Below are 27,285 nucleotides of genomic sequence, written 5' to 3' on the forward strand. Positions count from 1 at the left end.
GATGGAGAAATTTTGCATACAGAGATCCTCAGTGAGATAGCTGAGGAGCTTCTGAACTCAGCATGGGACAAATATTCCTTTGGGGAGGTAAGTTTGAATTCAATAGCATGCACCTGTCAGGTGTTATTGAATTGCTTTGCTAGATTTCATTCATTTAGATATTCTGCTGAGTGCCGTTTGGAGGGAGAAAGACCAACTTCACCAAACATTTTCAGAAAGGAAAAGCTACCATTTAAATAATATTGCATTGCCACATATGCTTAGTCTGACAGATCTAGAATATTGGTAATCAAATGCAAAGATAAATATTGTAAGGGTCCTGTACTTGTAATAAGTGGGTCAACTTAAACTGTGCATGGATGGTCTCTTAAAATTCTTCACCCTTTTTGTGGACAGAGAAATTAAGGATGGGGATACTTCACTGAATTTCCAGAATGAAGAATTCTCCATCAATTTGGAGAATGGAGTATTTCATAAGTAGCTGGCAGACTGGAATTTTTCTTCCTGGCATCTTCATTGCAACCACTGTTTTGGTAGCCTGGTCATCATCTTGTATTCTTCAAGTGTCCTGCTTCAGAGATGTGAGGTTCTAATGGTATATTTGTCTGTGGAATTTTTTAATATATCATCTAGAAAAAATGAAATGCACAGATATAGGATGGGGGACACCTGGCTTAAGGAGACAACATGTGAAAGGGATCTAGGAGTCCAAGAAGACCACAAGTTGAACACGAGTCCACAGTGCAATGCGGCAGCTAACAAGGCCAATGCGATTTTAGGCTGCATCAATAGAAGTATAGTGTCTAGATCAAGGGAATTAATAGTGCCATTATATTCTGCTCTGGTCAGCAGAATATTGTGTCCAGTTCTGGGCACCACAATTCAAAAGGGACATTGAGAAACTGAAGCGTGTCCAAAGGAGGGCGACTAAAATGGTGAAGGGTCTGGAAACCATGACCTATGAGGAACACCTTAGGGAGCTGGGTATGTTTAGCCTGGAGAAAAGAAGGTTAAGAGGTGATATGATAGCCCTGTTTAAATATTTGAAGGGATATCATATTGAGGAGGGAGCAACCTTGTTTTCTGCTGCTCCAAAGACTAGGACCTGGAGCAATGGATGCAAGCTACAGGAAAAGAGATTCCACCTCAACATTAGGAGGAACTTCCTGACAGTAAGGGCTGTTAGACAGTGGAACAAACTCCCTCGGAGTGTAGTGGAGTCTCCCTCCTTGGAGGTCTTCAAATGGAGGCTGGATGGCCATCTGTCGGGGATGCTTTGATCTGGATTTCCTGCATGGCAGGGGGTTGGACTGGATGGCCCTTGCAGTCTCTTCCAACTCTATGATTCTATGATTCTATGATATGTTCATCTATAGTTGCCTGGGCTGTTGTATTGTCATGTTAGATAGGTTAACCATAAGATATGAACTTCTAGTTATTGTTTTAAGGAGATCTGTGTTGACAAACCCTAATGTTCAGAGGGACAGACTAAAAAATGAATGTACTGCTAAGCTTGTTGAGATTTTTTCAAAATCTTATGCATTTCAATCAATCACAAATACACTTTAGTCATGAAAAATATGATAAATTACCTGTGCCTATAGACTCACATCCATCCTTCAGTGAAACTGAATGTACAACTACTTGTACTGAATCAGATATTTTTCTTCATCTTTAAATGGAACTGATAAGTAGTGCACAGAGTGAATGAGTGAAGCTGAAGGTACTACAGTTATACCTCAACAAAACAAAGTTAAACTATTGATACAAGATATATCCAGTACATATCTCTTTAGATATGTGTCCTAAAAAGAGCAGTCTTCTTTCAGGTATACAGTACCACCCCTGTATCTTCAAAACTGGTACCCACAGTTTCACTTACTCATATTTGAAAAAATATGTTCTCTCTAGGCATGTTTTAAGTCCTCCAGTGTGAATCTATGATATACTTCTGGCAAAAGTTGACTGTAGAATCACACTAGAAGACCCAGAGATTCCTGTTCTTTCTAGTAATCTCTAGGTCAGGGACGTAGCCAGGATTTTAGGAAGTCCAGACTAAGTGCCACCATTATAATGATGCTTGGGTGCGGCGGCACAGCAGCACGCACCATTCATTTTTCTAATGGAAGGGGGATCCGGACCCCAAGGACCCCCCCCCCCAGCTACGTCCCTATCTAGTTCCTCCAGCATGGTAAACTTTCACTGGAAGTCATTAATTCCAAGACAGTTCCTTATTATCTGTGGTTTCACATTTGCATGGTATGTCCTTATTTTTTTTGTTAACTATAAGGAAATTACATTCTATTTTTAAAACATCATTACAAATATTGCAGTAAAATAAGTTGTATATAAAGCTTTGAATGTGTTTGAATATAACAAATAACCAAAATGTGCTGAATCAGATCACATTATTTAATGCACTCATTTTTACTTTTTTTTTTAACTTCTACCTTTTCCGGAAAACCCACATCATTGTCCCAGACCTAAGAGTTTATCGCACAGGCCCCTGGAACAGGCCTTGTGCGTTACAAAAGGGGCCGGGATGGGGCTGGAACATGTGAGGGATGCATTTTACCACACACAAAAGTCCTCATTCCATTCCATTCCCTTCCGTTCTGTCTCCCATCCGTCCTACAGGAGGCGATTTTTGAGAGCGGTTCAGCAACCATTCTCAAAAATTGCCTCTTGTAGGATGGATGGGGAATGGAACGGAAGAGAACGGAACAGAATGGGGACTTTTGTGTGCGGTAAAATGTGTCCCCCACTCGTTCCGTACTCGTTCCTGGCCCTTTTCGTTCCCAATCTGTCGCGGTGCGATAAACTCTCTAGTCTCTTTCCAGGGCATTGTGGAAGGAACAAAGTGGTAGTAGCTGTTCACACAAACATGTAGAAAAAAATATTTGAAGGAAAATCTGCAAAGGGCCCTTTGTTTACTTGGGACTAGATCAAGAATCTTACAGAAAAGTTCCCAGAAAAATGTATTATTGGCTGGTGCCGCCCAAGTCAATTTTAGTATGAACTTTGCAGAAACTATCCAAAGTGCTGAACCTAATTTGGGGTTAGGACTTTGGAAGTGCCTTTAAAATTTGAATTAACATCTGTGGTAGATTCACCACTCCACTGGTTTGGAAATCACCAGTCACCACTGAATAAAAAACATGCTTAGGTTTGGAATCAAGAAGAAAGTTTCAAATAGTGCATTTTGCTATTCTGGGATAAGAACATACGAGTGGCCCATGGTTTGAGCCATGGGATTAATTCATCCCAAAATAGCAGAGTGACGCACCTCTTGAAGAAGAAACATATTGGTTGAATTTCCGTTTTCAGCAGATGTTAAGAGATGTGTGTCGGAAGCAGAGCCTCCTTTTGCATATCCTCATAGGAGAAAAAGCAAAAATGGCTGACATTGCCTTTTCTGTTAGAAACAGCCACTTGTCACACAGTGTCCTCTATCTGAATGACTTTTAAGTACATTCATGGCACATACCAGCAAATGGCAGCTATTCATTCTTAGTTAAAAGCATGTGTGGAGAACATATTTCAGACTGAGAGACTGCTCTGCATTTCAGAGAACTTCTCAGGGCTGCATTTAAGTGTTGGCTGGGATGAAAGGCAAAAACATAGGGCAAAATTGCAAGCCTATTTTAGTTTAGATTAAACAACTTGAACTTTTAAGATGTGAACAGAATGTGCAAAAGCTGGGAAACGATCAAAGAATAGAGACATTGGGAAAGGCACGTGGCTATATGGGGAAACGCAGAAGTGTCTGATTCAGCCCTAGGCCTGAAGTTCCCCATCCTTGGTTTAAAGATTAGCAGATGGTTCTCCTAGTTCTCTCTACTTATACATGAAAGTATTGTTGGAATGTTCTAGTAGTTTTTCTGAGACTCTGGATGCATCTACACTGTAGAAATAATGCAGTTTGACACCACTTTAACTTCCATGGCTCCATCCTACAGAATCCTGAGATCTGTAGTTTTATCCAGCTGTGGCCTGGATCTGGGGGATGGCCAGTTTTAAAACTGAGTCGAAGACCATCCTGTTCAGGGAAGCATTCCCAGGCATTGCATGATTATTTATCTGATATTTGATTTGATATTTGATATTGATGTTTTTAATTGTTGCCTGCTTATTTTATCTAATTCTATCTCGTATTATTACCTATTGTTTTATATGTATTTTGTAAAATGTACGCCATTGGCTTGGCGGGTTTCATTTTTATCAATTTTATTATTTGTATGTACAGTGCTGTGTGTAAATCTACAGCGCTATATAAATAAACAACAATGACAACAACAATAATAATAATTTTGTGAGGCACCAGCACTCTTTGGCAGAGAAGGCTAAAGGCAAACCCCAGGATTCCATAGGCTGGAACTACAGCACTTAAAGTGGTGTCAAAGTGTGTTATTTCTACAGTGTAGATGCACCTTAAGCCTCAATGAACTCAATGGTCTTATGTCTGTTTAAACATTATAATGCTTCTTGAATGGCCATTCTGTTTGGCACATGGAAATAGCCACAGCTGGAACTGAACTGAAACTCTACAGTGTCCCAGCTGGGATATCTGACCTTTGTCCTTAGTAGCCCCTGAATATAAGACTGGAGCTTATTCCTCAACCATTAGCTTGGCCTTTCATTGGAATTCCCACACACAAATGCACACTTTTTAAATAGTTCCCTTTCTGTTTACAAACTCTCTGAAAATCAGTTCAAATAATCAGTTTGGGGAACAAAGTGTAGAGAATCATGTTGTAACATAAAAAAAATGCCATTCTTGTCAAGTGAAGGCACATTTAGAAGACAGCTACTCAATGGGGAAAATGGCTAAATATAAATACTGGAAATATAAGTGAGGTACATAGAGTCACCTCTGTAATAAAGATGAGCAACTGATAAAAGGAGAGAAAGTTGTTTTGAAATATCCCATATTTTGAAAGATTTTTGTGCTCTTTCAAAAGGAATGTCACCATCCTTTGAAGGAAAGCACAGTAAAACTGTTCCTTTAATCCCGATAAATATTTTATCTTCCTTAAAGAGGTTCCAAATTAAATCAATGAATTCCTTTCAAAATAAAAAATAAACTTTGCCAAGAAAACCCCTTGATAGGTTTGCCTTAGGGTCACCACAAGTTGGAAACGACTTGAAGGCACACGGCACAGACCTCTGAAAGAATGCATATACAATTAAATGGAATAAAGTTGGTCCTCTGTATTCACAGATTCTGTATCCACACCGTTGTTGTTTTTTTTTAAAAAAAACCCAAAGAACAAACCTTGATTTTGTAAATTTATATAAGGGGCCTCATTTTACTATGCCATTGCATATAATTAGACTTGAGCATCCATGGATTTTGATATTCACAGGGGTACTAGAACTTAACCCCAGGGCCCATTATATAGTGAAACATAATGGAATTCATTCATGAACAATTCTTTGCCAAAAAAACAACAACATTAAGGCAGTTACCATTCAAATATGGAGAAAAACAATTCTAAAGTAATCACATCATTTATCTTCCATTTTGTGTATTTTCGATAGGTTATAAAGGGTTACATTTTGCTGGTACATCATTTTATATTTCCCAAAAAAAAGCACATTGCTGCTCTGATTGTAATATGACACATTTTGATGTTATTCAGACTGTTAAATTAACTTGTATTTTTAATTTTGAAAATATTTTTGTATTCATACTTTTAATTATTGGCGTATAATTTGGTATTGGTGTTTTATTCTACAATCCATTTTGGATTCATCTAAGGAAAGTCATAGAAATCTATATAATAACAATAATGTTATTTGTCATGATGAGTGCAATAGAATCATTCGTCTACCTAACTTTTCTTATTTTATTCTAGGTTTATCCATCTTGCTGTTTCTTCACAGTAGTAAGTAAAATTCCACAAGTCCCCGTTTCCTAATCAAAAATAGAGACAAAACAACAGAGTAAGGTTTGGATTTGTTGAGCTCCACATTTTCCTATTTAGAGCCATCTACGTTTCAAAGGGTATGAAGAGAGCCAGTAATTGGCACTTGACATTCCTGGGTAGCTGCCCAAACCCAAGCAATCTGTCTGATACCTGCCATGAACATTCCTTAAAAACACTGACACTCTTAGCCCAACTCTAGAGGAGATGGATTTAACAATCCTTTTTTAATTTCCCACAATGCCCCTAAACTAACATTGCTCTGGTGCATTCATTCTAAGGGAATTTAAAGGATAGCTAAATCAGGCTCCCTTGTGGTCCTGAAGGACCATCTGGGTATCGTGGCACAACTCACTGACAGAGGGAGGAAATCACCACAGAAAGGTCTTTCCCTTTGACCAACGGCCAGCCTTCACCAGATCAATATAGTTATGGGGCAGGAGCTTGCAGCAACACTTTCCAGAAACAGAGAGAAGTGAAGAAAAACATCTGGAATGTGACACCCTTAAATACCTTCCCATATTTTACAGATTAAAACTTGGACACATGTTGCCCAGCAACAAGGGAGTGTGGTTAAGAGAGCAAAGGTTATTAATGGTGAATAACACACAAGCTAGGACAACCTGCAGCAGTTTGCTTTTGCCTGACCCTACTGGGAAAGGCAAGATTCTGCCCCCTCCTCTCTTCTCTCCCACTAAAGTAATTGAGTGTAAGCTACTTTTGCATTTTGAGGACAAATGGGAAAAAGGAGGAAAGCAAAATTGGGACTTTTAAAAAGCAGCTGAAAAAGTAGAACAAAAGAAGATTAACTGGAACTGTCTCTGCCAAACTGGGACATGTATAGCTATACCCTTATGTACAAGTATTATTGCAGATTACAAATTCTGCACTGTCCTGCAGTTGGCATTTAGCCTGAACAGGATAGTCCAAACATGTGAGTAAAAGAAGCAGACTCTGGAATCCACAGAAAAAACTAGAAATACATCTCAAAACAAAAGATGGATATTTTATTAGGGTTTTTTTCCCCTTTTCTTTAAAGATTTATTCATTTTTGCCTGTGTAGACTCCTAAGGCCTTTCTTGGTGTCTGTTTAGAAGCCAAGTTCAGAAATATCTGCACCAGGGACTCTCACACCATTTACTAGACAAGTGAAAAGCCACTTTTCAGTGAAGGTTTTGAGAGCATAAAATACCAAAATGTATTTGGCTTTTTAACTAATAAAATAATGATATTTTCAGCATTTGGAAATATGTCTCTAGTTTCTTCTATGGATAAAAACAGGTGAGTGGGCAGAGCGGGAGGATACTTTTTATACTACAACTTGCAGAAACCTTCACCCATGATGGTCATTGGCCACACTAGATAGTGAATTATGGGACTGGTAGTCCCCAAAGTAACTTTTCTGATATCTCTGAGTAGGATACATAACAGTCCAAACTATCCTTGTCCAATAGATGTCAGTGTATGCCAGGTCTGACCCCTTCAGTAGGCAAGTTGAATAGCAAGTTCTAAAAAGCAGGTCTATTTATGTTTGTTTAAATGCCAATAGAATTCTCTGTGTAGTCATGGATGCTGATAAAGAAAGTTTTCAGATCTACATGAGAACACATATGGGTGCTTTGCCACTCACCATTGTAAAGTCTGAACTGTAAAGGTCCAACACACTGGGACATAAGGTTTATGTCCAGCATGCATGATCGTACCTCATGCTCCTGCATTTAATTTTCTCTGTCCAGGCTGAGAGTCCAAACAGAGCTAGAGTTAAAAAGTAATATTAGGACCAGCTGAAAGCTTTGACACTGCTGCATGAATTCTAAAAATGTGAACAATGTCCATTATCTTTTTCTTCCTTTCCATTGTTCTACAAAGATGGGTTGGGAACAGTGATGGGATGGAGCCACCTCCTACAGGATTGAAGGCTTTGGATCTTCTGTTTAGCAAGGACACTCATGCCATACTACCACCACCTTTGGATTGCTCTTTTTCATCTGAGTGTAGATGCAATTTGCACAGTGGTTGCAAAGAAAATTAATTTCCCCACCAGCAATAGATAGATTAGATATTAGATACCTAGATCAAAACAGTAACCTGCATTTTTGGATTCTTATCTATGAATATTCCTATAGGGACTGTCAATATGGAGCTTGCTTCAGAATTTACCATATACCACTAGCAAAGAAAAACACCTCTAGAATCTGCTGCAAGTATATTATTTATCCATTGATTACATAACATAAAATGAAAATGAGGACATGGATTTATTTTTTTCTTGGTTGGATCTCTTGGTTGGAGATCCTGAATTGCAGAGATGTAACACTGATGTTTTGTAGGTATAATTCTGCAATGTCTCTTGTTTTCTGTCTCATTTCCCTGTAAATTTATACTGCCCATCTCTGACACAGCCATGTTGTGGCAGGCGGAGATCACGGAACATCTGAAAAGCATCTGGCTACATTCCTATAGGCAAACACACAATGGTAAAGGCATCCTCTGTGATCTTCCAGGGTCCTGCAGAAGCCCGAAAAGACTGCACCATCATTATGCATCTGGCTATAGGGACATAGCTAGACACTTCTCAGACATTTCCCTCTCTCCATCAGCCATGACATGGTTGGGTTAGAAAGGGGGAGGGCAGCATGAAAAAGGTGAGTTTGTAAGGGTTTTGGTCATTGCATGAGTGATGTAGGATATTCCAGACTCCACAGTGATCAAAAAAAGTGAGAATAGAATAAGTGAGATTTACTTCTATGCACATTAATAGCATACTAGCCATTAGTTCCAAATAATCTCTTGTTAAGCATGTCCATTTATAAAGCCAAAGCTTAAAGAGGCGAATATCTCAGGATCAGGGAAGGTAGGATGATATTACTAATGCTGGGATGTCTTTCACATACAGTCTCATTTTCACAGGTTTTGCTTTCAAACTGGTTTGCTATTTCACCAACTGGGCTCAGTACAGACCAGACAATGGGCGGTTCCTTCCGAGCGACATTGACCCCGGTGTATGCACTCATCTCATTTATGCATTTGCGGGAATGAATGAAAACAGGATCACAACCCTGGAATGGAATGATGAGACGCTCTACCAGGATTTCAATAATCTCAAAAAGAAGTATGAAAAATGCTAGGGTGAACAAGGACTTTATGGAAATTCCTAGGACTGGGATGTCACATTGCATGATTTCACCAGTTTTCTGACAATTAGGGAATGGACATAAGAATAGCAGCTAGCTTAATGAGATCTGAAGGAAGAAACATGGTCAAGATAACTCTTACATTTAATGTAATGAGATCATATCATCAAGCCTGGCACTACTGTTAAACATATTGAAGCAGCTGCTTACGGCAGCTGATTCTAGTTATCATGAAGGAGCAGCAAAGTGTTACAATGTTAGCAGGTGATTGCAGTGTCACTGGGACAGTAGATTAAAGGGGACATCAATATTCTGAACCGTAGCCCCCACATAGATTCAGAACCTTGGATAGCTCCTTTAAACTACAGGATAAAGGACATTAAAGCAACTAGCCACCACTGGTGAATTATTGAAAAGATTCTGGAATGGTTTTCTGTCTTGGGTAGGAAAATAATTCAGCTACCCTTGGATGCAATGCTGATTGCAGTGAACACCAATAGCTATCCACAACCAGGCAGCCAGATGTCTTAGATCACTTCTGATTATCATCTTCTATTCATTCCACTTCTAAAAACTAGGCCTAAAGTCTCCTCACTTGTTCACTGAAGGCAGTATGACTGGAAAGAGGGAGGGGGGGGTACCCATGCTATACTTGTTGGCCAGCCTTCTCCAGTAATGAAAAAGTGCCATGGCATATACAGTTCTTCTTTGTGATCAGGAACCATGGGAGACCTAGGGAAGGAGCTCAACACCTGCACATGTCTTATTCATTAAGGGGAGCACACCATGCTATAGGGCCAGCAGTTGGACTGGTTTCTAAGGGGATGGCCCATTTCACTTCCTCAGCAGACTCCTTAAGGTCCTGTCTGGCAGCTTCCATATCAGTGGGGCAATGAATCCACAGATTTTGTGCTTTACAGTAGCAGTCCAAGGTGCTGAACCATATCCCCAAAATAAATTCCCTTTGGATAACTTTTAAAATTTCAGACTAAACCCCAGAGCAGATTCGGTATTCTCCCTGCCACCAGCTGCCTCTACTGGCATTGGTTGTCATTCATTCAAGTTCTTTGGTATTTTAGATGGAAAGTATTTTCGTTTCAGTGGATCACCTTAATGTTGTCTAAATGTTGATGCTGAAACCCTCCTGTTTTTTATTCTTCTACACACTGAATGAATTATACATCAGGAAGCTAAAAATTGTGTTTTGTTGTTGTTGTTTCTCTCAGATTATCATGTGTTGTGCCCTACTCCATTTATTGATTTGTTGATTCTCTGTAAATTCTGAGGTGAATGCAAAAATAATAGATTCTCACCATCACCAGCAATTACTTTACAATGAAGAGAGATTCAGCACCAGGAATGATTTAGTTCATACTGAGGGACAAAGGGCCATTTCATTTTACACTGTTATCATGTCATGATTACTCTTTACCTGTCACAGTGGTGTTCTAGGGAATCCTCTAATATGTAGTTTGGTGAGGCACTACAGCTCTCTGGCCAAGAATGCTAACTACTTCTCCCTAAAACGCAAACCATGATAGTTAAAATGGAATCGTAGTATGATAACAATGTAGTATGAAAAGGCCCAAAATTGCCAGTTGGTGTCCATGCAGGTGTGTGTATTTTTCAGAGTGCAGAAATAGATGGGAAAATTTTTAACATATATACCGTGTTCCTGAATGCTGGCTCCAATCCAAATCAGGGCCACATATTTACTTTAGAGTAAAGAGGAAGTGGTAATTAATTGCATGCTGTGCAGTTAATGCAGGGTGGAGTTTCAACCTGTACTGTTTTACTGTTTCCTAGAGAATAAGGTGAATGGTTCCAGATACTGAGCAAAGAAGTGCAGCTAGAGACAGCCCAGATATCTTGTCTTTTTTGTAGGCAGGAGTGGATAACAGTTCTAACCTCTTATCCTAAGGATATGAACTTCATTCTTGATGTCACATCATGTATATTTGCTTTCTATAGAAACAGAGAGTTTCCTTTGGTTCAGAGTAATTTCATAATCCAAACACTCACCCAAAGCCTTGCACAAGAATCACTTCAAAAATATAAAATCCCACAAATCAGCTTTCTGGCTGGGAGGGTAAAGCAAGATAAAGTGAATGACTTCCTCTACTCTTTCTGACCACCTGGAGGAATGATATTTTAAGTTTTTGAAATGTTCCATATTCCCAGGCCCAGAGGTTAGACTGCAAAGGGAACAGTGGAGACATATGTCATTTTGGCACACTGTTTGCAGTCCAACTGTGTCTAGAAACCTGCTTGCACATGTGTAGCAGTGCTGCATGGCAGCCCAAGGAAAATGAACTTATGAGGTACAGTACGACATATTTACAAGACTAGAAAACTGAACTCTAATCTTTCCCCTTTCCTGTCTAGGAATCCAGGATTGAAGACACTGTTAGCTATTGGTGGATGGACATTTGGTAGTGCAAAGTAAGTTGGGGAGCGGGTGGGATTTTTCAACAAGAAACTTTCTGCAACATATTGCTTCCCTCTCACAATAATGTCTATGTAACTTACAGACCTCCTGGTAGAATTCTAGGTCCCTAGCTCTTCCTGTTATTTGAAGTCAAGTTTCTAATTTCCACAGATGCAAATAATTGTCAGAATCTTCTTGCTGCTGCTGCTGCTGCTGCTGCTGCTGCTGCTGCTGCTGTTGTTGTGTGCCTTCAAGTCATTTCTGATTTATGGCAACCTAAGGTGAACCTATAATGGCAGTTGCTTGGAAGATCTAATCAGAGAAGGTTTAACATTGCCTTCGCTGAGGCTAAGAGCATGTGACTTGGCCAAGATCCCCCAGTATTTTTCATGGCCAAACTGGGAATCGAACCTTGGTCTCTAGAGTTGTAGTCCAACACTCAAGCCACTAAACTACATTTACTCCAGCATAAAGTACTGGAGTGGTCTCTAACAGTAGGGTGGAGCAAAGGATAGACCAAAGAAAGCCATATCTGTCCACTTCCATAGAAAACTGCTCTACCAGTTCAGCTCAGATGCTAGCACAACTTTGTCTCCACACAAAGACAGCATTCTCTACAACCCACCCATTGTGTACTTTATCACAAGGTCATATTTTTAAAATGGGACAGAAAAAAATGCCATCTCTCCAGCAAGCAGGAGTTTTTTGATTTTTTGTTTTTTAATCCCATTAGCCTGCATACAATTGTTAGATCCAAGAAGAGAATCTCAGTTGAATCAATGGAATCAGTGTAGGTTCTGACTAGCAAATCCCTGACTGAATGAGTCTACTTTAGTTGGGACTAGCCATGAGATGTAGGCCAATGTATTTTAGAATTATCAGTTTTTAGTGATGCTGTACCCCGCCCGCTCCCCCCCCCCAAGCCTGACAGTTTCGGACCATGAAATTGAAATAATGAGTAATATGCACATTAGCTCCAATCTTCCATTTCATGATATATTTTCAATGTTAATTTCAAGGTTGAAAATGTTATTCACTAGTGTCAGTCCTTCTAATCCATCTAGCAAATGCAAGAAATGTTGGAACATTAACTCTGAAAAAAGAGGGCATATTCTCAGAATAGTCACACATTCTGGATTATTTCATCCCACTCACCCCATCCCTCTTTTAAAATCAATTCACTAGAGACAAATCAGAGCAGTGGCATGTTTTATGGAAGCAAAGTACCAGAATGAAAAGATGGATTGAGCTGCTGTGTTTTTTCTGTGGTTTGACAGAAGCTAATGGAAAGTTGTTCTTCCGTCACATATAGTACTGCTCATTGCTTGATTTGTCCCCCAGCTCCAATTAGAGATCTGTTCTTCCAAAGGTGACATTGTTGGCTGGCAGCTGCTACTGTTTTTTGACATTAAGAACTCCCTTTCAGTGTCCTGAGCTGTGTAATTATGCAACTGTTATACAAAAAGGCATTTTTCCCATGCCATGTCCTCTACTTGTTTATTCACCATATTTACAGGCGTAGGAATGCAATTCCTTCTTGCACTGTGTTTCCACTAGATGAAATACGTGTACCATTTATAGTTGTTCCATTCAACAATTTGTTCTAGATCAAGGGCAGTTCTTAGCCCGTTCTGACTAAGTACCATATTCAGTTTTAGAGAAGTTATTAGGGGCTTTATTCCTAAGAAGCGGAAAGGGCCAAGCCAACCAGAAGGGAGCAAAAAGACCACTAATACTGCCAGTAACTAAGCCTTAAGAGGAGACATATCACTCTTTGAGAATAGTGAGGGGAAGAGATAACTCAAAGCCGAGGAACCATAAAACAATGGTGTCATGATGAAGGGAGCATGGCTTTCTTGGGAATCTCAGAAGGCCAGACAAGGAGCCCTTTCATACTTTTGAAGTATGATTCTGTTTTAACTGCCATAGAAATATCTTATGAAATCTTGAGATTTGTAGCTTTGGGAAGTATTCGGAATTCTCAGCCAGAGCACTCCAATGCTTGCCCAAACTACAAACCCCAGAATTCCAAAGGATGCATCTATAGCAGTGTAAGTAAACTCAAAGTGCTATAATTATGTACTGTGAAAGGGCCCTAGGATTTGATGCCAGGTCCTAGGGTTCTCTACTCTGTTCTAGATGTTGTAGTGGATAAGGTGTTCACATGAGGTTAAATGACCAGGAATGTATTTTGACTGTTGCTGAAAATTACTTCAAATATACCAAATAAATCAAAAATCAAAAAGTTGGGATTAGAATAGGGAAAGAAGGGAAATATGCCTAAATCTGACTAATTTACACACTCAGTCTCATGGTAAAATTTGGATTTAAAAATACAAACTAGGACAAAGGAAAGTGGGGATTAAAAATAGGGAGGGGTAAATTATTCAAGGCAAAGTGACCTTGCAGTGAAGCAAAGAACATACTGGAACATGTTTCTGTTGGTAGAGGGAGAGGATGTCTTCAGCAGTCACATGAAGAGTCCTATTGATCTCCAGGATGGTAGGGAGAGTATATTACTGCCATCGCTAAAAAGACCCTGTCATGTATACTAATCAAAACAATTATTATCTTTCTAACTTTCATGCTAGGTTTTCAGCCATGGTGGCCACTCCTGCCAATCGTCAGACATTTATTCAATCAGTGGTTTCTTTCCTAAGGAAGTATGATTTTAATGGCCTAGACCTAGACTGGGAATATCCTGGTGCCAGAGGCAGCCCTGCAGAGGATAAAATGCGCTTCACTTCATTAGTTCAGGTATGATAAAACCCAGCGTACGACCACAAAATGTAAGCCAAATCTGCCTGCAGAGTTTTATTCCCCTGGCAAATTATATGCATGGCAGTAGAAGATCAGGGAGGGTCAGAGAAGATGGATGCTATTTTCTGTGTGAAAGGGTGAAATGAGAAGCAAGCTGCTGGAAAGGCAGAAAAGATGAGGAGAAAACAGAAGTGAAGTAGGAATCAGAAACAACATCTAGAAACTGATAATGCTTTAGTCTATTAGTCAGTACCAAAGGAAACAGGTAACAGGAAAGTGCCCACTAGAATCAGGACTGGCCCTAGTATGAGGCAGATTGAGATGTCTGTGTCAGGCAGCAGATTCTGTGGGGCAGCAATGGAAGCCCCCTGGTTCTTCCTCCAGGCACACTCCTCCCTCTAGCTTGTTTTTATCCCCTGAACTAATCTGCTACCCTCAGATGTAGTGGAAGAATCTATCTTATCACAAGATTGAAGTATAATTTAACTGGCAGCTCTGTCAGTTTTAGTATATACCATAGAATGAGGGAAAGGGTGATCTTGCTCTTCAATGGGGAAACAGCTAAAGGTTTGGAAAAATGAAGTGAGGCTCTACCTCAGATCCAAAATAAAGTGGGTCTCAGACAAAGCAGAGTTGCTTCCTTCTTGGCCCAGTATGTGGAACAAGGGGTTAAAAATCTCTATAATAAAAAGTATAAGGAACAAAAATATAAGGAACCAGCATCCTGGATTTTCAACAACTCCAGGGGAAATGATGTCACATTGTTGCCTCATCTGCATATAGAATCCCATTTCTGAAGTACCTTTTCTGCATTCTTTCTATTTACAGTTTCAATACTGAATTTTTTAAAAAAGAAGCTAATATTGTTGTTCAATTTAACAATCTCACTTAGGAAATGAAGAATGAATTCCAGTCAGAAGCCCAACGGACAGGCAAAGAAAAGCTATTGTTGACTGCTGCTGTAGCAGCTGGGAAGCAAACCTCCGACAGTGGCTATGAAGTTGACAAAATCTCACAGTGAGTATTCTCAAAGATACATGGGCCAAGGGGAGACACAGTTGAGAATACGGTCCACGAGCTAGCATGCCTGCCTTACATAAGTTTAATCCATGAACTCCACCTTCATTGGCTGGCAAATCATACCACACAACGCAGCCAACTCAAAATTCTTATTCCTTTCATTCCCAATTGGCTCTTTTTCTTCTTATAGGTCTCTGGACTTCATTAACCTCATGACATATGACTTTCATGGATCTTGGGAACGGTTCACAGGACATGTCAGCCCTCTGTACCCTGACACTGTATGTGGTAACCAATAGCAGAGTTTCACTATGTATATCATTGTGGGTTCAGGTCCCTTTGAATATTAGGCTGGTTAATGCCTGTTTCTCTGGAATGCAATCACATCATGCCAAGTCTGCTTTCTTGTTTGAATAAGAAATTTGATCTTTATTAGGGAGCCTGGTGGCACAGTGGTTAAATGTCTGTACTGCAGCCACTCACTCACAAACCACAAGGTTGTGAGTTCAATACCAGCAAAAGGGCTCAAGCTTGACTCAGGCTTGCATCCTTCCGCAGTTGCTTAAATGAGTACCCAGCTTGTTGGGGGCAATTAGCTTAAATATTGTAAACTGCTTAGGGAGTGCTTAAGTGCACTGATAAGCAGTATAGAAATGTACTTGCTATTGCTATTGCTATAAGAGGAATACATTCAAATAGAAAGTTAAGATCAGCCTAGTTCTTAGTAACTAACTACACTGAAGAGTAAGGGAGCCATGCTTACTTTCTGCTTTTGGAACAAATCCAATATGTCTTCTCCTTCTTAGAGTATCAAGAGAAAAGGTAACATCTGTAACCCCAAGAGTACAATTCATAAGGAAGGTTAGCATAGATTGAACAGAGAAAGATACTCTAGCAACATGTGGAGGTCTAACTCTCTCTATTCCTATTCATTTAAAACTTATGCCTCATGAGTGTAAGCTGAGCTGCATGTCTGTCACCTCCAACTACATCTTAGGTCATTCTAGTCTCTCAAATAGAGAGCTGGGGAAATGGGATTCAAAACCAATTTGGAACTGGCAATCTAGTTTTTTCATTTTAAACACTCTTGCATTTGTAGCTCACATTCACAAAATAATTCACTAAGTTTGGGAAGGAAGGAAGATATTCAGTGGCCCTTTTGTGTATAGACACTGAATGCAGTAACAAATAACTTCAGAACATTGTGTCACAAAACTACTAGAACTGGTAGATGTCTGACTTATGCCCAGTTGCTCATCAGGTGAAATCTTTTCTTTAATAAAATGAAAGAACTTTGCCACTTTGAATCACATTAACCAATGGTGTGTAAGAAGATTGTTTACACACTACAAATGTTTCAAATGGGAAAAAAACAGTATTCCAGTGAGAAAAAGGTAGTCTTGAACTACCTAAAATGCACTACAAAATTCAGATTTAAAAAAATGCAATTAACTTCATTGCCAACCTTTTTTAAACTGTGTGTTTTAGAATACACACAAACACACTCTTTTTAAAAATGCAAAGCCACTTTGACCTTTGATGAAGAAGGTATGCTTTACATTACACCCAGTGATGAATGTGACAACAAACTGTTATTCAGAATGTCTGCATTCAGCTGTGTGTTGTATTCTTTTAAATATATTTTAAACACTTGCATCTTTTAAAATATATTTTATTCTTTTATATACTATCTATTTTAATATTGTAATAATTTAATTCTGCTTTAATATAACACTTTTCTATGCTTTTAATTGTACAGTTTTAATCCTATAAGATGCTCTGGGCCCCAGTTTTGGGGAAAGGGTGGGATAATAATAATAATAATAATAATAATAATAATAATAGTGTCATGATGTTTTCCTAGTGCTCCATACCCTTAGTATCCATGAACCAAGAAAGATTATTCTGACATATGGAGGTTACAGCTTTGTATACAAGGCTACCTATTCTTTCTTGCTCAGATTTAGTATTGCTGTAGGAGGTGAAAGTGACTGGAATACAAGAGGCTGGATGTGAAGCTCTGTGAATTCAGTGGAGTCTTCCACTTCTTCTTATTGCAATTCCTTGCACTGTTATTCTCAAAGGCTGTAAAATCCTGTAGCTGGGGAACAAAATACACTAAGGGGATTATCACATGGAGGTTATCCCATCCTTGTCATGTTCCTTCCTATCCTGTCCTTCCCATGCGATCGCGGGAAGGACTTTCAGACTATGTCATGGAGATTCTGTCATTAACCTGTCTGATCGCAATTGCACAAAAGACTGGCAGAAGACATTGAACCGATCTCATCATTAGAATCATAGAATCATAGAATCATAGAATCGTAGAGTTGGAAGAGACCACTAGGGCCATCCAGTCCAACCCCCTGCCATGCAGGAAATCCAAATCAAAGCATCCCTGACAGATGGCCATCCAGCCATTAACCCATCATTAACCTGTCATTAGACATTGACCAGCATTTTGCATTAACGGACGTTTGTGTTATTGCAATGCTGCTTTAATGATGGGTTAATGGTGGGCTCAGCACTACAATTTGAAAGCCTTTTGCACTATAGCAGTCACTGATGGGTTAATGATGGGATAAGGATAGGGGAGTGATCCCGTCCCTATCCCATTTGTGTGTGATAATCTCCTTAAACCACAGGCTCAAGGAGAACTCCTCCGGCAGGTGACTCATTCAATCTGAAGCCGGCTTCATTCCTCATGTGCCTTTCCCAAATACCCCTTGAACCTTTTGCTCGAGAAACTAGAAGCCTATGGTATAAAAGCAACTACAAAAGAAAAAAATTTTATTGGTTAAATATCAACAAAATCCATGTTTTTCCCCTTACTTATTCCATCAAGGATGATGCTGTGAAATACTGGGAAAGCAAGGGAGCACCAGCAGAGAAGATTATTCTGGGAATTCCTCTTTATGGACGAAGCTTCACTCTTTCTTCCTCACAAACTGGAGTTAATGCACCAGCCTCAGGGCCTGGGACAGCTGGAACTTACACAAGAGAGGCTGGTTTCTTGTCTTATTATGAGGTAGTCAGAATTTATCACTCATCTGTCTGTCTGTCTGTCTCTGTCTGTCTGTCTTGCCTGGCTTGTCATATTTCTCCAAAAAGTGAAAAATCGAACACTGCAGCACCTCCCCAAGTCTGGTTTCCTTTGCCCTGAAGTTATTGGAGGCTTGTTGGTATTCTGTATAATTTACATTTATGTATAAATTTACCGGTTTGAGTTGACATACTCAAACATACTAATGTCCAATAGTTCAATGCTACAATAACAAATCCCCAGAAAGGCTATGTTAGCTTACAACACCTTCTGAAAATTATCCTAGCTATACACCTCTCCCAAAAGTGTATTCAGTCCATTTTGACCCTACAGCAGCCCCACAGGGGTTGGATTACATTGCTCTTAGTAGTCAAGGAAGCTAAATTGTCTACCCCCTTCTCGGATTGCTTCTTTTCTTGTCCAAGGAACAAGCACATAGTGATTATCTTTCACAGTAACACCTCTAGTGCTGTGCCACAAACATAAATGCACATTCACATTTGTGGGACCATCTGTAAGTCACAAGTGTGTGAGGAGCATTTCCACCAATTTATTCAGGTATGTGTGAAATCAATGAATATGGGGGTGGGAGCTTACCATGTTAAAAGGAGAGACAAAGATATTCTGTTACCTTCTTTAACAGAACAATACTGCCATCACTTAAGCCACAACTATTAGCATTCCCAGGGAAAAGGACAGAAGTGCTGCCAAGAATCAGTAGTGAAACATTTTTTGTTAAAAAAGAGAAAGCAGAAAATTTTCTGTGCTTTTCTTTCCATAAGAAGTCTGGCAGCAGTAGAAAGTTAATCCTTTGCAACGATCCCTTTTGCAACACAGTTCCTTTTTCAGATCTCATTTTTGTGTCACTCACCTCCATCAAATGTGTCTGAAAAACCTTCAGTGAAAACTTTGGCCCAAAACTAGATAAACAACATCCCTATTAGGATTTCTTTATCAAAGCCAAGATTCTGTATTTCTTCCAGGCAACCCAGATTGATAGTCCAAGTCATGAGTGAATGCAACAACATTTTACAAAGATAAAAATAAATATTCAAAAGAAAACAGATGCAGTCTTTTTCCTGTTTCCAAGCTTGTCACAAACTGCTGGCGTTTCTGGTTTCTAAACCTCCACAATGGTTAAATAGTCAAACCACATCTGTCCTAGCTCAAGCATCTCTCAATATCACCATAACCCAATTTGTTTTGTTTCAGATCTGTACCTTTAAAGCAGGAGCCACCACGGAGGTGATTGAACAACAGAAGGTTCCATACTCTTTCAAAGGAAACCAGTGGATAGGGTATGATGATGAGAACAGTCTTAAAACTAAGGTAAATGTATCTATTGTTAAGAAAAATCTTACAGAGCACAAGAAATGTTATGTCTAGAAATGCCTACATATGTTAGACATACTGTCCAGAGAGGGTATTTATGGGTCACTTTATCTGTTGTAAAATGCTATGTGGAAGTCAACCCCTATGGGACTTAAGAGTGATTTTAAAGGTAGGATTTCTACGGCATGTTTAACATATACGGGCGTTACAAGTTATCATAAGCATTTCTTTCTTAATGAATGCACACATTGTAGCTACTGAATGCTGAAGCTCTGCAACTTCACAGTTTTGGACCTCTTGGACTTGACTGTAAGAGAGAACATATAAAACAATGGGGAATCTTCAGATCTCTGAATGCTATAGATTTGGAATCTCAGAAGATAGATAGATAGATAGATAGATAGATAGATAGATAGATAGATAGATAGATAGATAGATTTTAGCAGAGCTGCCCTCCAGATTCTTTCAGGCTGCAGACTAAAAGCAAAGTTCTATGAACTGAATTTATTAATTATAGCAGCTATTGACAGTTCAACATATGGAAGTGCACAAAATTGTGCGCGCGCACAAAATTGTGTGTGTGCACGCATGCATATATGCATACTTGCATACACACACACACACACACACACACACAATTGAAACCCAAATCTCTTTTTAAAAAAGAAAGAAACCCACCCTTTGTAGACAAAAAGCTATTTTGCAAAGCCATAGGTGGCTTTGATACTGTGTCACTACTGAGTCAGTCTTGAACCATATTTATTACAGTACTCTAACCACAAGCCTTAGAAATAATTCCTAATTTCTCTTTAATTCAGGTTGCATATTTGAAGCAAAACAATCTGGGAGGTGGCATGGTTTGGGCCATGGATCTTGACGACTTCAGTGGTTCTTTTTGCAATCAGGGAAAATTTCCACTTCTTCAGACTCTTAGAAGAGAATTGGGCCTCAAAGGTGAATCTGCTGTTATTACACTTGTTGTCCTTGAATCCATCATTCAGTCACTAAGCTTGTGTGAAACTAAATATTTACCCAGCTTTCTTATGCTCTACTAACACTTTCTGTTATGTTACAAGGTCAAAATGAATAGTTGGTTGCACCAATAAGGTGAGAATAAAACCAGACTAGACATCAATGGAAAGGTGAAGTATCTCCCTTGAAGCAGACTCCAAGTTTCCATTTGTTCTGCTGGGTAGGATTTCATAAACCTGTTTGCTTAATGCACTGAAGTGTTATATTTTTCTTGTTCTCTTCCTGGCACAGCCAGGAATGTTTGATCAAAGCTGAGTAAGAGAGATGGGGGTGGGGTGGGGTGGCTTGTGCATTCAGATGCTGCTGAACTACAAATTTCATCATCCATTAGCCACACTGGCTGGAGCTCATGAAAGATGATGCCAAACATAATCTCATTCAGAGGACCACAGGTTGCCTTCCCTCCCTGTACAAAAATGTAGAGTCTGGAGAACCCTGCTGGGCCAAACCAAACACCTTCCTAGTTCAGCTTCCTGTTTGTAAAGTAACCGATCAGATGCTGCAGGGAAGTCCACAAGCAGCACATGAGTACACGTATCCTCTCTCACTGGTGTTTCCTACTAAGTGAGTCCTGCTGCCTCTAATCCGGGATGTATCATAAAGCCATCATGCCCAGTTTCCAATGATCGCCATTGAATTTGATTACCAATTCACTTTTAAAGCGTTCTAAATTACTGGTATCAAATTCAACATTAACTACATGCTCTTTGAAGGAGCACTTTTTTTCTTGTTTGACCTAAATTTTCCACCATTCAGATTTATGAAGAGATAGCTCATTATCCATAAAAGATTCTGAAGGAAAGCTTAGCTTTGGAGGACCCTGCCTCACTACAAAGGATTGGCTGGAATGCTATGGGTGGAGGATTTTTCAGTATTTAGGCTAACCACAGCACAATGGAGTAGTCCAATCAAGCTTATGGTATGAATGGGAGGAATTATTCTGGATGTTCTGGTAACAGGAAATCCATCTGAAAACAAAATAGAAGATAAAGAAAAAGAATTAAGCTGTACTTGACCATATGTACTCCTAACGCTGGCTATTATGTGCAGTAGTAAACTATCAAACATAATTAAATTTGATGCAAGCCATTTCTCAGACAAAGAAAACAAAGATATGAAGTGAAAGGCTTTCATGGCTGGCATCCATAGCTTTTTTGTGTGTTTTTCAAGCTATGTGGTCATGTTCTAGAAGAATCTTCTCTGAAGATGGCAACCACAGATGCTGGCAAAATGTCAGGAATAAACTCTTCTAGAACATGGCCACATAGCCCGAAAAACCCACAAAAAACTACAAAGCAAAGATAATTTGCTGTCTTTTCTGAAGGAGTAAATGATGAAAAGGCCTATGTACATATATCTAAGCAAATATGGAGGGAGGGGATCCAGGGACTATCTAGCTCTCCATTTTTCCCTGCCATTCATCAGTTGGTGCATGTGTTTATACCAACAATAGGTTTCACCATTTGTTCTCATTGATGAACAAAGAAGGTCATCGGTTCTCTTTGATGTCTGAGATTAAATAATATTTTGGGGAAGCAGAAATAGTTCCAGAGCTCTCCCTTAAATCTGAAGAATACAAATACTTTTAAAACCTTTTCATTCAGCTGCTTTCCACATTTGTTACTGGTTCACTATTAGCTTTCGATGGAGGAGGGATGGGCTCCTTCTTAAAGAACCCTCAGTAAACAGGTTCACATAGTGAACATGGTGCCATCATGATACTACACAGGTAGTCTGATTTTGCTACTTGTTGATGTCACAGAGATCAAATAAAGCTGATTTCTAAGGAGGGCAATTATTTTTGTTTAGGTAAAGGCTCCCTCTCCCAGTAATCTAATCACAAGAGGAGATCTTTTGATGCTGAGTAAAGTGCTGAAAATTCTTCTATATTCAGTTCAACTCTACTTCCCATATATCCAGGGCTGCTGCCACACTGCAGAATTAATGCAGTTTGTCACCACTTTAACTATTATGGCTCCACCTTATGGAATCCTGGGATTTGTAGTTTGTTGTGGCACCAGAGCTCTTGGGCACAGAAGGCTAAATAGCTCACCAAACTACAAATCCCAGAATTCCAAAGCATTGAGCCATGCCAGTTAAAGTCAAACTGCATTAATTCTGCAGTGTAGATGCATCCCAGCTCTATGGTTGTGGATAAGTAGTCACACGTCATCCTTATGTATAAAGTCAAATTTGGGGCAGCTGGCAGTTATACTATTTTTCACTCACAGCACTGCCATGATCACAGGAGACATAATGATTGGATTGAACAGTTAGGTCATAACATTATTATGTAGCACATCTGATCTGCAATGTAATGACTAGGGAAAGCAAATTTCTGTCCCCTAAATATATTTGCTACCAAAGTAAGAGCTGGGAATGAGTTTGTCTTGTGCAGGAGCTTCCCAAGCACCTTATGCCAAATCCCCACAATAACTTTTCTGTTAAAACACATGGTACAAAATGTTTGTGTGGATGCGTGACCAATTTAAAATTGCCATTACATTTCAATGAATTTTAACCTTTTTCATATTTTAGACATTAATACCCCACCTTTCCTGAACTGAATAACTGGGGACAGAACCAGACAGCACTTGAATTTTCAGTAGCATTCTAAAAATAAAGATGCACAGAATTTTGAATATATCATACATATCTGGGGCAGTTTTTACCTATGGTGCCAGAGGCTAAAAATGAGTGTGAGCTGCAGATATCACACTAGAGATTATTGTGTACCAGATGTTTACATTTTTTTTTAAAAAATGCCTGGATTACAGCTGAACAGTTTATGTTATTCTTCTGACAGACCTGCCTCCAAATCCCAAACCTCCAACTTCAGATGAAAACTCAAGACCAGATCCACCAAAACGTGTTCCACCTACAGTTGAAATCCCAACTTCAGGTGAAAATTCAAGGCCAGATCCACCAAAACCTGTTCAGCCTACAGCAGAGAACTTTTGTCTTGACAAGGATGATGGAATCTATGCTGACCTACAAGATAGCACAAAGTATTATATGTGTGCCAATAAGAGAGCTTTCAATATGCCTTGCCCACCAGGGCTAACTTTTCAAAGTCAGTGCAAATGTTGCAATCATCCTCAGTGAAATGTACCTCATACAGATTAACTCTGAAGATGGATACACTGCATTTTAATCAGCACTAACTAGCATTTTGTATACCTATAATCAGAGCTAACAAGGATTTTGTAATCTCTGTATTATACTATCCACCTCTTCAGTTTGTTCACTTTTCTCTACTTCTTATCTAATGAAGTGAAAATTGATACTAAAGGTGAGAATGATGCAGTCCTAAGATGTTATTGCACTGCATTTCCCAACAGTCAAAACCAGCCACACCAATGGTGAGGTAGGCTGAGAGCTGTGGTCCAAGAAGATCTGTAGGATCTCGTGATTCCCACACCGCCATATACCAAATCACAAGTACAAGCAACCCAAATATTAGCACTTCTTTGTGGTTTTCTTAGAACAATATATATTGTTATATATTCTTTGTTCTTGCTTTTTGTTTTGTGAAAAAGAATCATGAATACATTTTTCTCAAGTCATAATAGGTATCAATCTCTTTTGTTGCACAACACAGCATGTCATGAGCTTTGTGAATTCACTGAAACAGCAAATAGTAATGGTTGGCATAAAAAAAGTTGCAAAACTATATTTCTGTTTAGTCAGATAAAACTTGTGTAGGTCAATAAACATTTACAGGCCAAAATTAAGAGTTTATCACACTAGTGAGATTCCATGGGAAAACGGGATGTAAACTAGATTTAAACCAAAGAAAACCCAGAAATGCCCAAAGTTTACCACACGATGTCGCAATTAACGTGAAATAATGTGAAATTAATCAGAATGCAAAGCAGAGAAAACTGGCAGCTTTTTACTTTCGGAACAACCCAAAAGTTAAAAAGCTGCCATTTTTCTCTGCTTTGTGTTCAAATTAATTTCACATTATTTCACTTGGACAGTACCTAGTGTGATAAACTAACTGAATTTTCAAGTTTGATTTAAATTTAAATGTACTTTAAATCGCATTTAACTCTCGTTTTCTTGTGGGATCTCCCCTAGTGTGATAAAGCTATCTGAATCTGAAACACTGGCATTTCCTCGGTGGCAGTTGGTAGTTCCCATATCAGTGAAACAGTGAAAGTGCTGCAGGTTTTAGTCCAAACTTAAAATGAGCTATCGAATTTACTGAACCTAATTTGAAGATAAGGTTCTGCAACTTAGACAAGTCCTTTAAATTTCACACAAAAATGCAGAGCAGATTCGCCATCCCTTGCCATGGAAGCCATCAGATATCACTACATTTTCTTACTGATTTATGATCCTTATGTGTTCCCTCAAGTCATATCCTAGTTATGTGATCATAAGGCAAACCTATCAATGGGGTTTTCTTGGCAAAATTTGTTCTGAAGTGGTTTGCCTTTGCCTTCTGAGATCATGTTACCTGCCCTAGGTCACCAAGTGGGTTTCATGGCCAAGCAGCAAACAAACCGGTCTCCAGAATTGTAGTCCAATGCTCAAATCACTATGCTACATTTCCTCTCAGCTCTATTGAAAGCTTATTTCAGGTATCATGTAATTACTAGTCATATGTTATTACTAAGTTCATCCCATCTTTTAACAATAGATGGCGATGTATACTTCCTAACACTTTTTAATAGGCTCTTTCAGCCTGGGGGTTATTCAGATAGTGAAAATAATTGCAGTAGAATCTGGGTTGAATCTTTGTTGTTCACATGCATTCAAATGCACCCAAGTAAGTTTTGGGGGAGGCTGTCAAAAACCCCACTTAACCTGGGATAATCAATCTTTGTTTTTCCCCCCGAGTTTTCTTAAAAGATTCACATTGTCCTCTGCATGAATAACTGATGTGAATAGACCCAAGATAAAACAGGGGAAAGCTCTGCATGCCTTGAATGTGTTTCAAATACATCCACATTATTGACTTCATATTTATTTGCAGTGCTGATAAGTGTGAGCAACAGAACTCACAGAGATGCATAGGAGTTTATCAGAAAAGGGAAATCAGAAGTATAATTGAATGGCAATCTGAAAGCAATCATGGGGTTTAACGTTATTGCATGATAACCTACCACATGCAATTCCGGGCAATGGGAAGTTAGTCCGAACACAATCGTGGGGTTTCACGTTATTGCGTGATAGACTACCACACGCAATTTCGGGCAATGGCAAGCTATTTTCATGCAATGGGAAGTCAGTTTGAATGCAATTCAAATTCACATACATTCGCTGAACTAGCGAATTCACATGAATGTGTTCTGGCCCCACTTTCTTTTCATTCAAAATTCAGAGAAATTCCTCCCATGTGATAAACTCAATAGAGATGGGGTTCCAATAAAAATAACAAAACCTGAATGCATGAGTGAGATTATTCTCATAATCATACGAAAAACAACAATGTCTGGATAACCCCCTGGTCTAAAGAAGTGATCTGTCTCCTTGGGATTTACCAGTTTTTGCTGATTGTTGTCACTCTTATTTTGTTTTGGAGGCTGTTTGTAGCAATTTCTTGGCTATGCATTAGATTTTTTATAAAGTTTTTTCTCATATGATGAAAAGGTAAGTACGAATGTGCTAACATGGTCTATGTTTTGACAGGTGAATTTTCTCCCTCTGAATTTAAAAAATAAAATTTCTTACAGTTATAGTCCTATAGTATTATTTCACTCAAGTACTATAGCACTATAACTTTTAAAAAATCTTTTTTAAAAGGTGATGTCTCACTAGGTCTCAGAATTAAAAAGAAACCCACTTGACAGCATCATGATCAGCAGACCCAAACTTGAAGAACCAGGACAACATATTAGTGTAAATTAACTAATGCTTTATTCAGGAATCCAAGATAATGGTTTGCCACAGATGTGGTAGTGTCAAATCTGAATTGTCCTCAAATCAGCCAACATTTCCCTCAGCCCCCCTTTTCCTAGCCCACAGTCCACGTGATTTCAACCATATCAAAGGGTTCTTTAAACCTGCTACTTTTCCTCCAACTCCCCCATCTCCCATATCAATCCATCTCTCCCGGGAAGCAAGATGTTTTGTTTACCATCAAGTTTTCCCTCAGGAAGCCAACAGGACCATAAACTATGATCCTCCCCTGCCGTTGCCCATTTGTCACCACTTTACATTTCATTCAAATTACAGCCCCCTTTCCAATTGGTCTCAAGCATATTCACTCTGTTTCTTGCCTCCCTCCCTTTGCACTTTACTCTAGTTAACTATAGCATGATTTCCTCACATCAAATAACTTCTGTTTCACTATATCAGCCTATTATTTCATCTCTATATCCCCTCCTATTTCTTGTCATACCAGATCCATAATTTCTGAGTATGACAATCTGCCACCTCTGAGCAAAACTTCACACCTTATTAATTCCTCCTAGTTTTATCTGGATCCTGGTCATGAAACAAACAAATTGGGTCCTGCGCATCTACGTGTCTGACATATACTCATTCATCATGAGAGTCTGGGAAATGTTTCCAATTGACTAGGTACTGCACTTAGCCCGGATGCCACCTCGAGTCCAAACTCCTGGCCACTTCAAAGTACTGTTCCCTCTCCACCGG

General features: G+C 39.2%; 1 protein-coding gene across 1 annotated transcript; it reads left to right on the forward strand.

Moving 5' to 3' along the window:
• The first annotated feature begins 16 nt into the window (after positions 1-16).
• Positions 17-24,245, forward strand: LOC149316009 (chitotriosidase-1-like). The gene is made up of 11 exons (XM_089514611.1): positions 17-87; positions 5,859-5,888; positions 8,838-9,039; positions 11,447-11,503; positions 14,081-14,246; positions 15,142-15,266; positions 15,460-15,550; positions 18,115-18,297; positions 19,525-19,641; positions 20,463-20,598; positions 23,483-24,245. Exons 1-11 carry the CDS (start codon positions 63-65, stop codon positions 23,779-23,781), a joined length of 1,431 nt encoding a protein of 476 aa, XP_089370737.1. The 5' UTR covers positions 17-62; the 3' UTR covers positions 23,782-24,245.
• Positions 24,246-27,285: the final 3,040 nt, after the last annotated feature.

This window comes from Sceloporus occidentalis, unplaced genomic scaffold, assembly GCF_023333645.1.
Source record: "Sceloporus occidentalis isolate IW3139 unplaced genomic scaffold, rSceOcc1.0.p SCAF_3, whole genome shotgun sequence".
In the NCBI taxonomy this organism is placed as follows: Eukaryota; Metazoa; Chordata; class Lepidosauria; order Squamata; family Phrynosomatidae; genus Sceloporus; species Sceloporus occidentalis.